This window comes from Vanessa atalanta, chromosome 25, assembly GCF_905147765.1.
Source record: "Vanessa atalanta chromosome 25, ilVanAtal1.2, whole genome shotgun sequence".
NCBI lineage: Eukaryota > Metazoa > Arthropoda > Insecta > Lepidoptera > Nymphalidae > Vanessa > Vanessa atalanta.
This window is the reverse complement of record NC_061895.1, coordinates 5006654-5019209: the sequence shown is the minus strand read 5'-3', so window position 1 is coordinate 5019209 and position 12556 is coordinate 5006654. Positions and strand designations below refer to the sequence as shown.

Here is a 12556-nt window from a genome sequence, read left to right as displayed (position 1 = left end):
TCTATGCTCCACTTTGTTTGCGAGATCGTGGGCTCTCTATTTTCATAAAACGTATAGAGCAAAACAATTTCAGTTATTCATGCTCTGAACATAGCTGACTCACTTACTCTATAGAGTAGTTTATGAACAAAATATTCCGAATTCGTATACCTACTCTTTCAACCTCGCTAACCTAATGCTTTATCGTTTCAGATGCCTGCAATGAAGGTAGCCGAATTGTTCGCATAGTGCTGTGAAAAAGTGTCGATCGAACGATAGTGCGTTAAAGATTAATCGATGTTTAAAATGCGTGAACGTCATTGGTGTATTTTGAAATCGAATGAATGAGTGATGTGCTGTGTCGATAGTGGATATCGATAGCCGTTGCAATGGCGACAATGGATTTGACGAACGAGGTCGTCCGGCTCAGGGCCGAGCTCGAGAAGGTGTCGTCGGAGAGGGATGTTCTTCTATGCGAGGTTTCCAACTTGAGAAGGGAGCTGGAACTTAGTGAACTGAAGAACATGCACGATGACAGGTTAGTAAAACTTTTTTTTTTCATATTTGTAATTCGAATATGAGACAAACTTTATTGTGCCCAATAGAATGTCTTCGGATAGGATACAAACTTCTTAGACAGACGTCTAAAAGGAAATATTTTTCCAGTGTACTACGTTTGTTTAGCGTTTAATTGTATTCTTTTTTAATCTTATATCGAGGTTCTTTTATTTTTTTTTTCTTTCAATACTGTTATCCACGGCACAAACATGTTGTTTTCCTGTTATTTTACGAATCTTGATATCGGTCGAAGTTATGACGCCTCGTTATTTTCATTGACGTGGCAAGAATGTATCCCGGCGAACTTTGTTCATGAAAAATCCTTTTTATATAATCTTGCCTTTTTATAGAAATATATCTACTTTACTTTGTGTTTAGTTTAATAAACTCAATCGGCTTAAAAACTCTTGTAAGAGGAACGTTCGCAACCTCTATAATAGTTAACCGTCCCTATTCAGTAAAGACTTTATCGTTTTTGTAAAATATATAATATAATATTTATACAAAAACTAGCTGCTCGTCCCAACTTAATTACTGTAAAATTCATATAAAGTTACCTCTACTATTTCCATTAAATTTGAAATATCTAATTCTTTTCTTACGTAGTTAAATAAACCTATGAAATTTCAAAATAAAAATCCGACTTTTTAAACTCTGTTGTTTAGGCTATGCATTAGTAGTTAATCTGGACTAATGACTTCATAAGCACAGACCCTCTGTGGTATTATTTCAATCTATAATAAGAAAATCTTGGAAAATAAATATTTTCTTTAAAAAATATGTCAAATTACTAGACTCTGGCTTGGCTTCGCCCGCGTTTGAGGGTCATGTCAGGAATAAAAATTCCCACAGATATTCCGGACTACATTCCACCTTTGTGCCAAATCTTTCAGATCCGATCAGAACTGCTTGAGATCGCGTAATTGAGTACACACCAATACCCATACAAACTTTTGCATTTATAGTTTTAGTGAGATACGGTATAAAATATTCTTGAAACAGTCTCTGGAACTAGTACAATACTAGGTCCATTTAATAAATGCCAGACTACGTTGTTGTGACAGAATTATTTATTTTGCGTCCCGTCTTACAATTTCTCTACTTTCTAAAGGCAACTGCTTAGCAAATATTTAATTTCAAAATGTTACCTGTGTATTTTTGTTTTTTATACCCGTTTATTTTATTGCATATGTTTGATAATAGTTCTCGGCTTCGCTCGCATTTTAGGGGTTAGTCGTTATGTGTTAGGCATAATAAGTAGCGTATGTTATGTGTTCTACCTTGGAGTTCAGAAACATAGCAAATGTCGTCAAATTCGGTTTAGTGGTTTTGTCAGATAGAGTACTTTTCATTTAAAAGTAAATGGCATGTAATACACAAATATCATAAATGCCAGAGGAAACATTGTAGATTCAACTGACAACAGATTTTCAGCCCAACACTAGTTTTACCTTTGCAATATATTATATCTTTACTTAACCCTGAAATATACACAAGTATTTGTAAATGTATGTAGATGAATCATCTTAAACAAAAAATACAGCTAGGAAAGAGTCCAAGAGGGGCCTTATCCTTAAGTAGCGATCCAGGTTCCAGTTAAAGTCAATTTAGAATATATCTACTTATGTTATTTATAATAGCAATAACAGGAATACAATTAAAGCTAAATGATAAAAATTCATATTTACTTCAACTTTATGTGAATTGCTGTGTATATTTCATTTCCCCCTTTTCCCGTTGTCTTGAATCTTAAACATAAGAGTTAAAATAACGCGGAAAATGTTTTCTCCTCGAGTTCTGCTGGAGGCTTGTAAAGTAGTCAAAATAAAACAATATCGTATAGGTACATGTGACGTGTATGTACAGCGTAAAAACTATATCCGAACAAACAAAAGGGGTTCCTTCGTCTTGCGTCCTTTGTAAGGCTCGACTGTTCGTCAGAACCTCTTACACCGTGCTCAGTGCCATGGACAAGTAATAAGCAACTATGGAAAATGATTACTTAGAAAAGAGCACTGAAGTAAAATGAAATAGACGATAAACATTTTTTAATAAAAAACAAAAACCGATTTTAAGAGTTTTTTCTGAATGTACGCTTCAAATAAAATTTGAAAATGTCTAATAAAATGAGACTACCTATGATTTAAAGAAAAGTATTTATAAAGACATGAGTTAAATCTCAGAAACCTGTATTTAAACAAAAATTAAATGCTTCACACATTCATTGGAATTTAAAACAACGTATTACAATACCACGTTGTCCAGAGTCAGTTTTATAACGATGAACTATGGTCGAATTTTTCGCAATGAGTGACCAATAGTTTTAATAAGTCCTTCTATATTATAGTAAGGTGAAGTTTGGATAAAGTAATGACCGAAGCTTCAATACATACATACAGACAGGAGCACGTCTGCCGAGTTTTGTTAGTGTATATAAATACGAGTTCCATGTCGAAGGGAGAGTGATCCAGTGCAAATAAAGGCACAAGGGACGTAACATCTTAGTGCCCAAGGTGGATGGCGCACTAATTGTGTAAAATTTCATGCGGGCAATGGTGATAACTTATCTCAACGAATCCTTTAACTAACAATTTAGATCGTACTAGCTATAGTAATAGTTTTAAATAGTTCATAAATACCCCGCGGTTTCTTGTGGCTTGTAACTGTCATACCCGCGTCCCTATTACCATTGTTCAGCGTGACTCTCCTGACGTCATTGCCGGCAGAGATCCCCTCGCAGCCTCTGACATGCCGCTAAGTGGAGTGTAACTATGAAGTTGTCAGAATTGTGGGTTTCAAAATGTTTTGACATTATTTTTCGGGTATTGTTAGTGAAGGGTTTCATTGAGAACTCTAGTTGGTAGATTTCTTTGTCTCCGTTTTAGTTTGTATGTTGGTTTAATTGCTTTATTATATGAAATACGCCTACATGAAATTTGTGACTTCATTGATCTAAATTTAAAGCAGGTCCAACTGCAAAGCGTAACTACTTATTTTACTTTTACTGTTTAGTTAACAACTGACTTTAAGTGGTTCTTAAAGATGTAAACAATGGCCGTAGCTAATAATTAATTTTTCTCCTCATTTTTGTCAATATCAATTTTAGTCACTAAGAGCTAGTTTTAAGGCCGATTAGGTTTTTTCAGGCAGCAGCCGGGAGTATGGATGGTGGTAGTGGTGACGCTTCTTAAAGCACGTGACGCCATGGTACTGTTCCTGAAATATTTCAGGTTGAATCGGATTTCCTGTACCATTGGGCTATAAGAGTCAGGTAACAGAGAGTGCAGCAATATTTGCGCGCACATTTGTGCTTTAAAATATTTCCCACATAGATGGTCAGCCTATCTTGAAAATAGCAGTCACGACCGGAATTGGTCTAGAGACAAGACATCAAATTCTATTATCTGTAACACTTTTTTTGCATTACTTTTGCATTTTTTTTGGATTCGTCATGTCTGTCTATCTATCCGTCCGTATTTCTCTTTTTTCCGAAACTATAACTATATTGTTGAAACTTGGTAGATGTGTACTTGATGTGTGATGTAGATGTATTCTGTGAACTGCATTAAGATTTTCACACAAAAATAGAAAAAAACAACAATATATTTAGGGGGTTCATCCTTAGAACTGAAATTCCATTTTTTTTTCATCAAACCCATATGGATAGGTCTTTAAAAATTATATAAGGGTTTCTATTATCATTTTTTTCTAACCCCTTCCCCCGCTATGGTAAAATGTGTGCGTGTAACTTCAAATAAAAGGTCCTAAGCTAAAAGGTGTACGCCCTCCCTGTAACATCTAAAATAAGAGAATGATAAAACTAAAAAAAATATATGATATAAATTACCATGCAAACTTCCACCGAAAATTGGTTTGAGCGAGATCTAGTAAGTACTCGTATTTTTTTTAATACGTTCTAAATCGTAAACCGCAATTTACACTTCATTCAAAAGTTACAACAAACAACAAGAACTTTTATATTATGTTACTTGTTGCTACGGAACCCTTCATGGGCGAGTCCGACTCGCACTTGGCCGCCATTTTATTCAGTGTCTAAGTACACTATAAAGTGTATTTATGAAATAGTGTATTGTTTTATCAGCATGTTGTTCACTAAACTAGCAGAATGCTTCGAATCCGGTTTACTTAAAGACCTTGATCGATACAGCGAGCGATCAAGCCTTCTACGTATTTATTTTAATCAAGTGACATTAATCTCAATGCAATTTATATTTAAAATGTCTTATCTTACTTGGTAGATTGTGGTAGATAATACCTACATACCCGTTGTTCTATTTATTACGGTAAGTAAGCCAGTTGAAAAGATTTAGACTAATTTGTCATTGGTGATACACATACATAAGCAGCCCGTAAATGTCCCACTGCTGGGATAAAGGCCTCCTCTCCCTTTGAAGAGAAGGTTTGGAGCATATTCCACCACGCTGCTCCAATGCGAGTTGGCGGAATACACATGTGGCTGAATTTCGTTGAAATTAGACACATGCAGGTTTCCTCACGATGTTTTCCTTCACCGCCGAGCACGAGATGAATTATAAACACAAATTAAGCACATGAAATTTCAGTGGTGCCTGCCTGGGTTTGAACCCGAAATCATCGGTTAAGATGCACGCGTTCTAACCATACGTAACTTGTAAATTCGTCATTTATCTATCAAAATATTTTATTTAGTAATTTTTTGTAAAAGCATAGTTTGATGTAATTATATTTCGAAGTTTATAAGAAGTATCTTATGTTTGAGTTTGATGATCTAATTGAATAGAATTGCGCTGCGATTGACGTTAAAGATAAGATCAACATCTAGGCTGTCAAAAAAATCCAGTTCATTGAATCGCTTATCTTGGATTTTTGATTAATACCTGTCTAGTTAAATAGAATAATCTAGAATGTGTTCAAAAAGATTTCTAATCCAGTATCATTGGTAATGATTTACAGTTTTTAGTTCAAAATTAAAAAAGAATATTATGGAGAATGTTCCATATTACAACAATTACTCAACGGCTCATAAGCCATTTGGTAAAATCTTATATCTAGAGACATCTTATATCTATTATCTAGGCACAGTCAGTAAATGTGATTGCTCGGCTAAGGGCAGCTCCAACGCGGTTTGGGTATCTGTGACAAATTTTCATTTTACCGCCTAACGCAAGAATAGTTGTAAGTCCAAAATTACTATATAAAGCAGTTCTGCATGTCCGGGTTTGAACCCGTAATCTCTGGTTAAGAGTGGCATAACCGATACAATTTTAATATTATAGGTATAATTATCTTTGTAATGTTAAAACTGCTGTTTATTTTTTCCCATAGAAGATACTTAATTGGTAAAGTATTTTTATGTATATATTTTTATATCCCACGTAACCTGTATATAGATCGAAGGTATAATATTTACTTTGAGCTTATTTCTGACGCTTCTCGTTCCGCCTTCATAACCGAAAATACTTTGTTGCGGCGACGAAGGTAGTGCCTGTTTAAATACTCGCGTTGCCCACTTCCCTGCTCACTGAACTATAAGTAGGCTAACCGTAAAAGGGGTAAAAGATATGAAAATATATCCACTTTAAAACCATCGAACATTTTCATGTTATACGCGCTAACAGAGAAACAAGGACGGCTCTTAGACCTCAATAGCTCTACAGAATACGGAGAACTTAGATTGATTCTGTACACTTAGGTATACTTAATAATTGTCTCAAAATTAAACGAAATTTTTGACTGTCAAATGGACGACCTGTTGGGCAATAGTCACCACTGCCCTTAGACATTGGTACTCTAAGAAGTAGAAAATATTCGCTAACTCACACCAGTAGGACATTTACAGGTTGCTTAGGTACTTAGGCTATAGACATCCCACTATTCCACATCCCATAAGTTTAGCTTCACGCTATATATATATATATATATATATATATATATATATATATTAAATAATTCAAGTAAAATGATCAATTATTTTTATATTATGATAAAACATTAATTTATTTATTTTTTTGTAATATTGACACATAGGAAATATTCTTTAAATCATCCAAACACACTGTGCTGATTTAAATAGAGACAAGTTAATTAATCATTGCACATTTTTAAGAAGGCTTTTTTATGCTTTAACTGTAATCGGTATTTATATCGAGTAACATGGAAGCTTATAACCCAAGAAACTGGTTGAACTACTTAAAAGAGCCGCGTGTTTTAAAGCTTCAACGAAAAGCGATTTTGATTAAAACAAAATTAAGGTAATATTTTTTATTAAATCCCAAGCTTCGTTTGATGGATTATCTCGAATAGAATTTTAATGAAATGAGCCAAAGGATTAACTACTTTTAAAACTTGTAGTCAATATAACATTTTGATATTTACAATACTGACGAATAATTTCTCAGTAATCATTATTGAATTGATCTGCTTATTGTACGTATAGCCCTGTCGAATTAGATTGAAAACGTTGTTGTTGACAGCGAAACAATTTTAAGTAGCAATTTTACTTCGGAAATTGTTGATGGGGGGGGGGGGGCGTGGCGCAACAGGATGCGAATGCGATGCTTCTTCGGTCACAATGCGGATTTGCAGATAAAAAATTAAAAAAAAAACATTTGATGCATATCCGATTGGCTGATGGCTATGTATAAACATCTAATAAGAGTAAATAATGTTTTTCCTGTAATCGTGGTTAGATATTCGTCATACAGGAATACTAAGTATTGTTGTGTTTCGGTTTGAAGGGTGATTGAGCCAGAACTACTGGTACACATAACATCTTAGTTCCCCAGGTTGATAGCGCATTGATGATGTAAGGAATGGTTAATGTTTCTTAGAGCACCCATGTCTATAGACAGTGGTGACCACCTACTAGTTGTCCATTTGTTATAAAATGTGATAATAATAGATATTCTTAATCTATTGAATTTATTGTTTTTAAAAGTTCTCATTTCAAAAATAATGAATACCTATACACATATGTAAGTAACCGCAAAGAAATAGTCTGAACGTATGGAGTTACGCAATAATCCTTGAGCTATCGACCAAAACACGGGCTTAAGTGTAACGTTCACAGTTCAAACGCGGCTGACCATACTTGTCCTATTGTAACTCGATAGCGTAACAAGTCTAGGTTCATTCGCAAACGGACAAGTAATAATACGCTTTAATAACTGTATGGTATACGAATAGGTTCGTTTTTTTTTTATTTGTAACATCAACAGACGTCATACTAGGCAGATGGGGAAATTATTTAAGACATAGATGTTAGTGATGAAATATTATCCTCTAATTGTCGCCCGCGACTTCGATTGCGTTTTAGGGGTTGGTCGTCAGGTGTAATGCATAAAAAGTACCCGATGTTCTTCCTGGGAGTTCAAGCTTGATTCATACTTTTCCCCAAATTCGGTTCTGTGATTTGGCCGTGAAGGGCAAAAGACGTACAGACAGACAGAGTTACTTTCGAATTTATAATATGAATTTAGAAGTATAGGTTAGTGTAGATTCTTTACCGCCATTGCGCCATCGAAGTCGGGAACTAAGAATTGATTTCCTATTGTTTTAATTGCACTGGCTAATTCACTCATCAAACCAGAACAGAACAATACTAAACAGTGTTGATTAGTGGTAAAAAATACAATGATACTTACCAGTTATCCAGATTGGTTCGCACATCATCATAATCAGCCTGTATTAGTCCACTGCTGGACATAGGCCTCCCCCAAGGCGCGCCACTGAGCCCGATCTTCGGCCCTTCTCATCCACTTCCAGCCACCTTCCGTACATCATCGCTCCACCGTGCCACAGGGCGTCCTACACTACACTTGCAGATTCGCACGAAGCGTATAAAATATCCGCGTCAGAAGCTCCCGATATAAATAAACGTCGTGTGAATAATAAATGTTATCGAAAAAATAATTAAATTATACATGCATGTGTAAGAAGTTTGTGTGCCTTGGTTTATGTACTCGTGTATGACGCGTCATAATGAAGTTTCAAATGACTTAGTTAAACTTAGTCCAGTAGTTCGACTAGTATTATTATATTGCTGCTATTATCGCATTAGATACATTTAAGAATTGTATTGTATTAAGAGCCGATATGGCCCAGTGGTTAGAACGCGTGCATCTTAACCGATGATTTCGGATTCAAACCCAAGCAGACACCACTGAATTTTCATGTACTTAATTAGTGTTTATAATTCATCTCGTGCTCGGCGGTAAAGGAAAACATCGCGAGGAAACCTGCATGTGTCTGATTTCAACGAAATTCTGCCACATGTCCACCAACCCGCATTGGGGCAGCGTGGTGGAATATTCTCCTCAAAGTGAGAGGAGGTCTTAGTCCAGCAGTGGGAAATTTACAGGCTGCTAATGTGTGTAATGTAAAGAATTGTATTAATCAATTATGCACACAAATATTATGGTTATTATCATCATTTACGGTGAATTACACACACACACACACACACACACATCAGCCCGCATTCGTCCACTGCTGGACATAGGCCTCCCCAAATGCACGCCACTGTGGTCTTTCTTCGGCAACTCGCATCCAGCTCCTGCCAGCCGTCTTGCGCAAATCGTCACTCCACCGTGCCTGAGGACGTCCTACACTACGTTTGCCGAGACGCGGTCTCCACTCTAGAACACGTTTTCCCCAACGGTTATCGGTTCTACGACAAATATGGCCAGCCCACTGCCACTTCAGCTTACTAATCCGGTGGGCTATGTCGATGACCTTGGTTCTCTGACGGATCACCTCATTTCTGATGCGATCCCTCAGAGATACTCCAAGCATAGCCCTTTCCATAGCACGCTGAGCGACTTTAACCCGGTGGACCAGCTTTGTCGTGAGTGTCCACGTTTCGGCTCCGTATGTCATGACGGGTTGAAGACTTTCGTCTTAAGGCACTGTGGGATCGACGATGTGAAGATTCGTCGTAACTTCCCAAATGCTGCCCAACCTAGCTGAATTCTTCTATTCAACTTATCCTCAAAGTTGTTTCTACCTAATCGCAATGTCTGCCCGAGGTAGACATATTTTTGAACAACTTCGAGGACGGTGCCGTGTATCGCAATCGGTTCCGGTAGAACATGTTCATTGAACATGACCTTGGTTTTATCCAAGTTCATCCGTAGGCCGATACGCATAGAAGAATCAGCCAGCTCATTCAGCATCTGTTGTAGGTCCTGCAGCGTTTCTGCCATGATTACGATGTCGTCTGCGAATCTCAAGTGAGAGATGTACTCGCCATTGATGTTGATGCCACGCCCTTTCCAGTTCAGCGTCTTGAACATGTCCTCCATTGCATTAGTGAACAATTTGGGGGAAATAACGTCCCCTTGTCTCACTCCTCGATGCAATGGTATGGGATTCGTTTGCCTACTCTGTACTTGGACGGACATGGTGGCGGCCTTGTAGAGACATCTCATCACTTGGATGTATCGCCAATCAACTTGGCAACGCTGCAGGGACTCCAGAACAGCCCAGATTTCAACCGAGTCAAAGGCCTTCTCATAGTCCACGAATGCAAGACACAGGGGCCGATTATACTCATGGGACTTCTGTATAATCTGCCGCACTGTATGGATGTGGTCTATGGTGCCGTATCCGCTCCGAAATCCGGCCTGTTCCGGGGGTTGGAATTCGTCGAATCTTCGTGCAAGACGGTTCGTGATCACTCTTGAAAACAGCTTATAGATGTGGCTCATTAGGGATATGGGTCGATAGTTCTTCAGCAGGGTCTTGTCTCCCTTTTTGAAGAACAGGACGACCACACTCTTACTCCACGCCTCCGGAGTTCTCCCTTCGAAGAGGACAGAGTTATACAGCTTCTGGAGCTCCCTCAGTACGGGTTTACCTCCTGCTTTCAATAATTCTGTTGTAACGCCGTCCTCTCCAGGGGCTTTTCCATTTTTAAGCTGTTTAAGAGCAATCTCGATTTCGCCAATACTGACTTCAGGCAGGTCTTCGGTGAAATGGCGTGTTAATGTAGCTCTAGGATCCTCATTTTCGGGATCAGGTCGAGATGCATGCGATGCGTATAACCGGCCGTAGAAGTCCTCTACTTCCGAAAGAACTGCCGGCTTGGAAGAAACGACTTCTCCACTTGCTGTGGTCAACTTCGTCAGGTGGCTTCTTCCAAGAGATTGTACGAACACCTTAGACCCCCGATTCTGCTCGATGGTTCTTTCAATCGTAAGAGTATTGGAGCACCGGAGGTCGTGTCGTACGCGCTTGCTAATCTCTTGGTTTAGTTGCCGTTTCTCGGACGAAGTGACCGGTGGGTTTTCACGTCGTTTCTTCATTAGCCCTAAAGTCTCTTCCGAAAGTTTGGACTTTCTGCCCTTACGCTGCATGCTACAAAATCTCGTGCCTTCTTCCCTGAGAATTCTCACTACATTTTTGCGGTTCTGGTTTACGTCTGTTGTGGTTTTCACGGCAGCGAATCGGTTCTCCAGGTTTGACTGGAACGTTTCAGATCCCGTAATGGTTTGGAGCAGGGATGGTCGGAGTGTAGACTTCATCAGACGGACGCGCTCGGCCTTAAAATTGATATTCAGAGAGCCTCGGACAAGTCGGTGATCACTACCGGTATTGAACCTGTTGATCACTGAGACGTCTCTGAATATGTGCCTTTTGTCCGTCATGATGAAATCGATCTCATTTTTGATCATAGTGTCGGGGCTTTGCCACGTCCACTTCCTTTGGGGCTGCTTCTTGAAAAAGGAGTTCATCAAGAAGAGCCCCTCTCGTTCGAGGAAGTTGACAAGCATTTGCCCCCTATGATTTTTGCTTCCAAATCCATAGGGTCCTACTACCGATTCGCTACAATTCTGTACTCCCACTTTAGCGTTGAAGTCCCCCATGACAACGTTGTAGTGGGTTTTCGTGGTGGAGTGGAGGGCCCTCGATATATCATCGAACATTTCCTCCACTTCATCGTCCGAGTGTGTCGAAGTCGGTGCGTACGCTTGCACCACCTTGAGGCTGTACCTATCGGTGAGCTTTACAATTAGGTACGCTACCCTGTTCGACACACTGGAGATTTCCACAACGTTGTCAACTAGGGACTTATTAACCAGAAACCCAACGCCTCCTTGGGATTGTTGGTCTCCCTCTCGGAAGTACATTAGGTGGCCTGATTCGAGGGTTACGGTGTCCTCTCCCTCTCTACGGACTTCACATAGCCCTAATATGTGCCACCTAATTTTCCCAAGTTCCACCTCGAGTTGCGCTAGATGCGAGTCAAGCCGTAGCGTGCGTCCGTTGTACGTCGCCAGGGTCAGTCGGTTGTGGTGGCCTCCCGTAGCCCGGTGATTCTTAGCACCCCCCATCCCGCCGTTACCACCGTCGCCACCATGACGAGGAATAGCGGGACCGCCGGGAACTGGGGGCCGTGGCTTACCTGTTTTCACCATTTAGGGGTATTGCCCATAATCGCCACGCTGGGCAGGCGGGTTGGCGATCGCAGGACGCAACCTCTCGCACCGGTGACGCTGCTGCCCGTTACCGGCCTGTGGTATTTGGCTACGCCTATTTTTGATGGTTATACCGCCATCAGTCGGTCGCCAGAGCCTCGTTTGCTGATCGGCAGGATGCACCACGGGCAGGTGAGGTTGGCTTGGAGCGCCAAGGTGTAGTTTGCGCCCCCTTACATCCCTCTAATTACGGTGAATTGATTCATATTTAATGTAATTTTAATAATATGCATTAAAGAGGTAATTAATAGTCAATTAGATTTAATAAAATATTTTTTTAAGTACATGACATTAGCGAATGTTACGCAAAAGGCATCACCGGCTACTCGTAACTTCGTAAGTTATCTTTGAAGTTACCGCTTTAGGAATCGCAGGGACTTCGAACTTCTTGTTCGATGAATAGAAACTTAAATTTTAGACAAGTTGCAATAGATACGGTTTTATCAATCTCTGCTTGATTTATCTCGAAAATTCGAAATCCGAATGGAATTGTAACAAATCTTGAAATTAAATTACGTTTTGAAGAGCAAATTCACTGCGCG

General features: G+C 39.2%; 1 protein-coding gene across 2 annotated transcripts in view; it reads left to right on the top strand.

Moving 5' to 3' along the window:
* The window catches only part of LOC125073808 (IQ motif and SEC7 domain-containing protein 2), a 175099-nt gene that overhangs the window by 88371 nt on the left and 74172 nt on the right, over positions 1 to 12556 (top strand). For both annotated transcript variants that reach the window (XM_047684871.1, XM_047684867.1), the window contains exon 2: positions 193 to 517. In XM_047684871.1, coding sequence (XP_047540827.1) covers positions 369 to 517 — 149 coding nt within the window. In that variant the 5' untranslated portion in view covers positions 193 to 368. The remainder of the gene's footprint in view (positions 1 to 192; positions 518 to 12556) is intronic.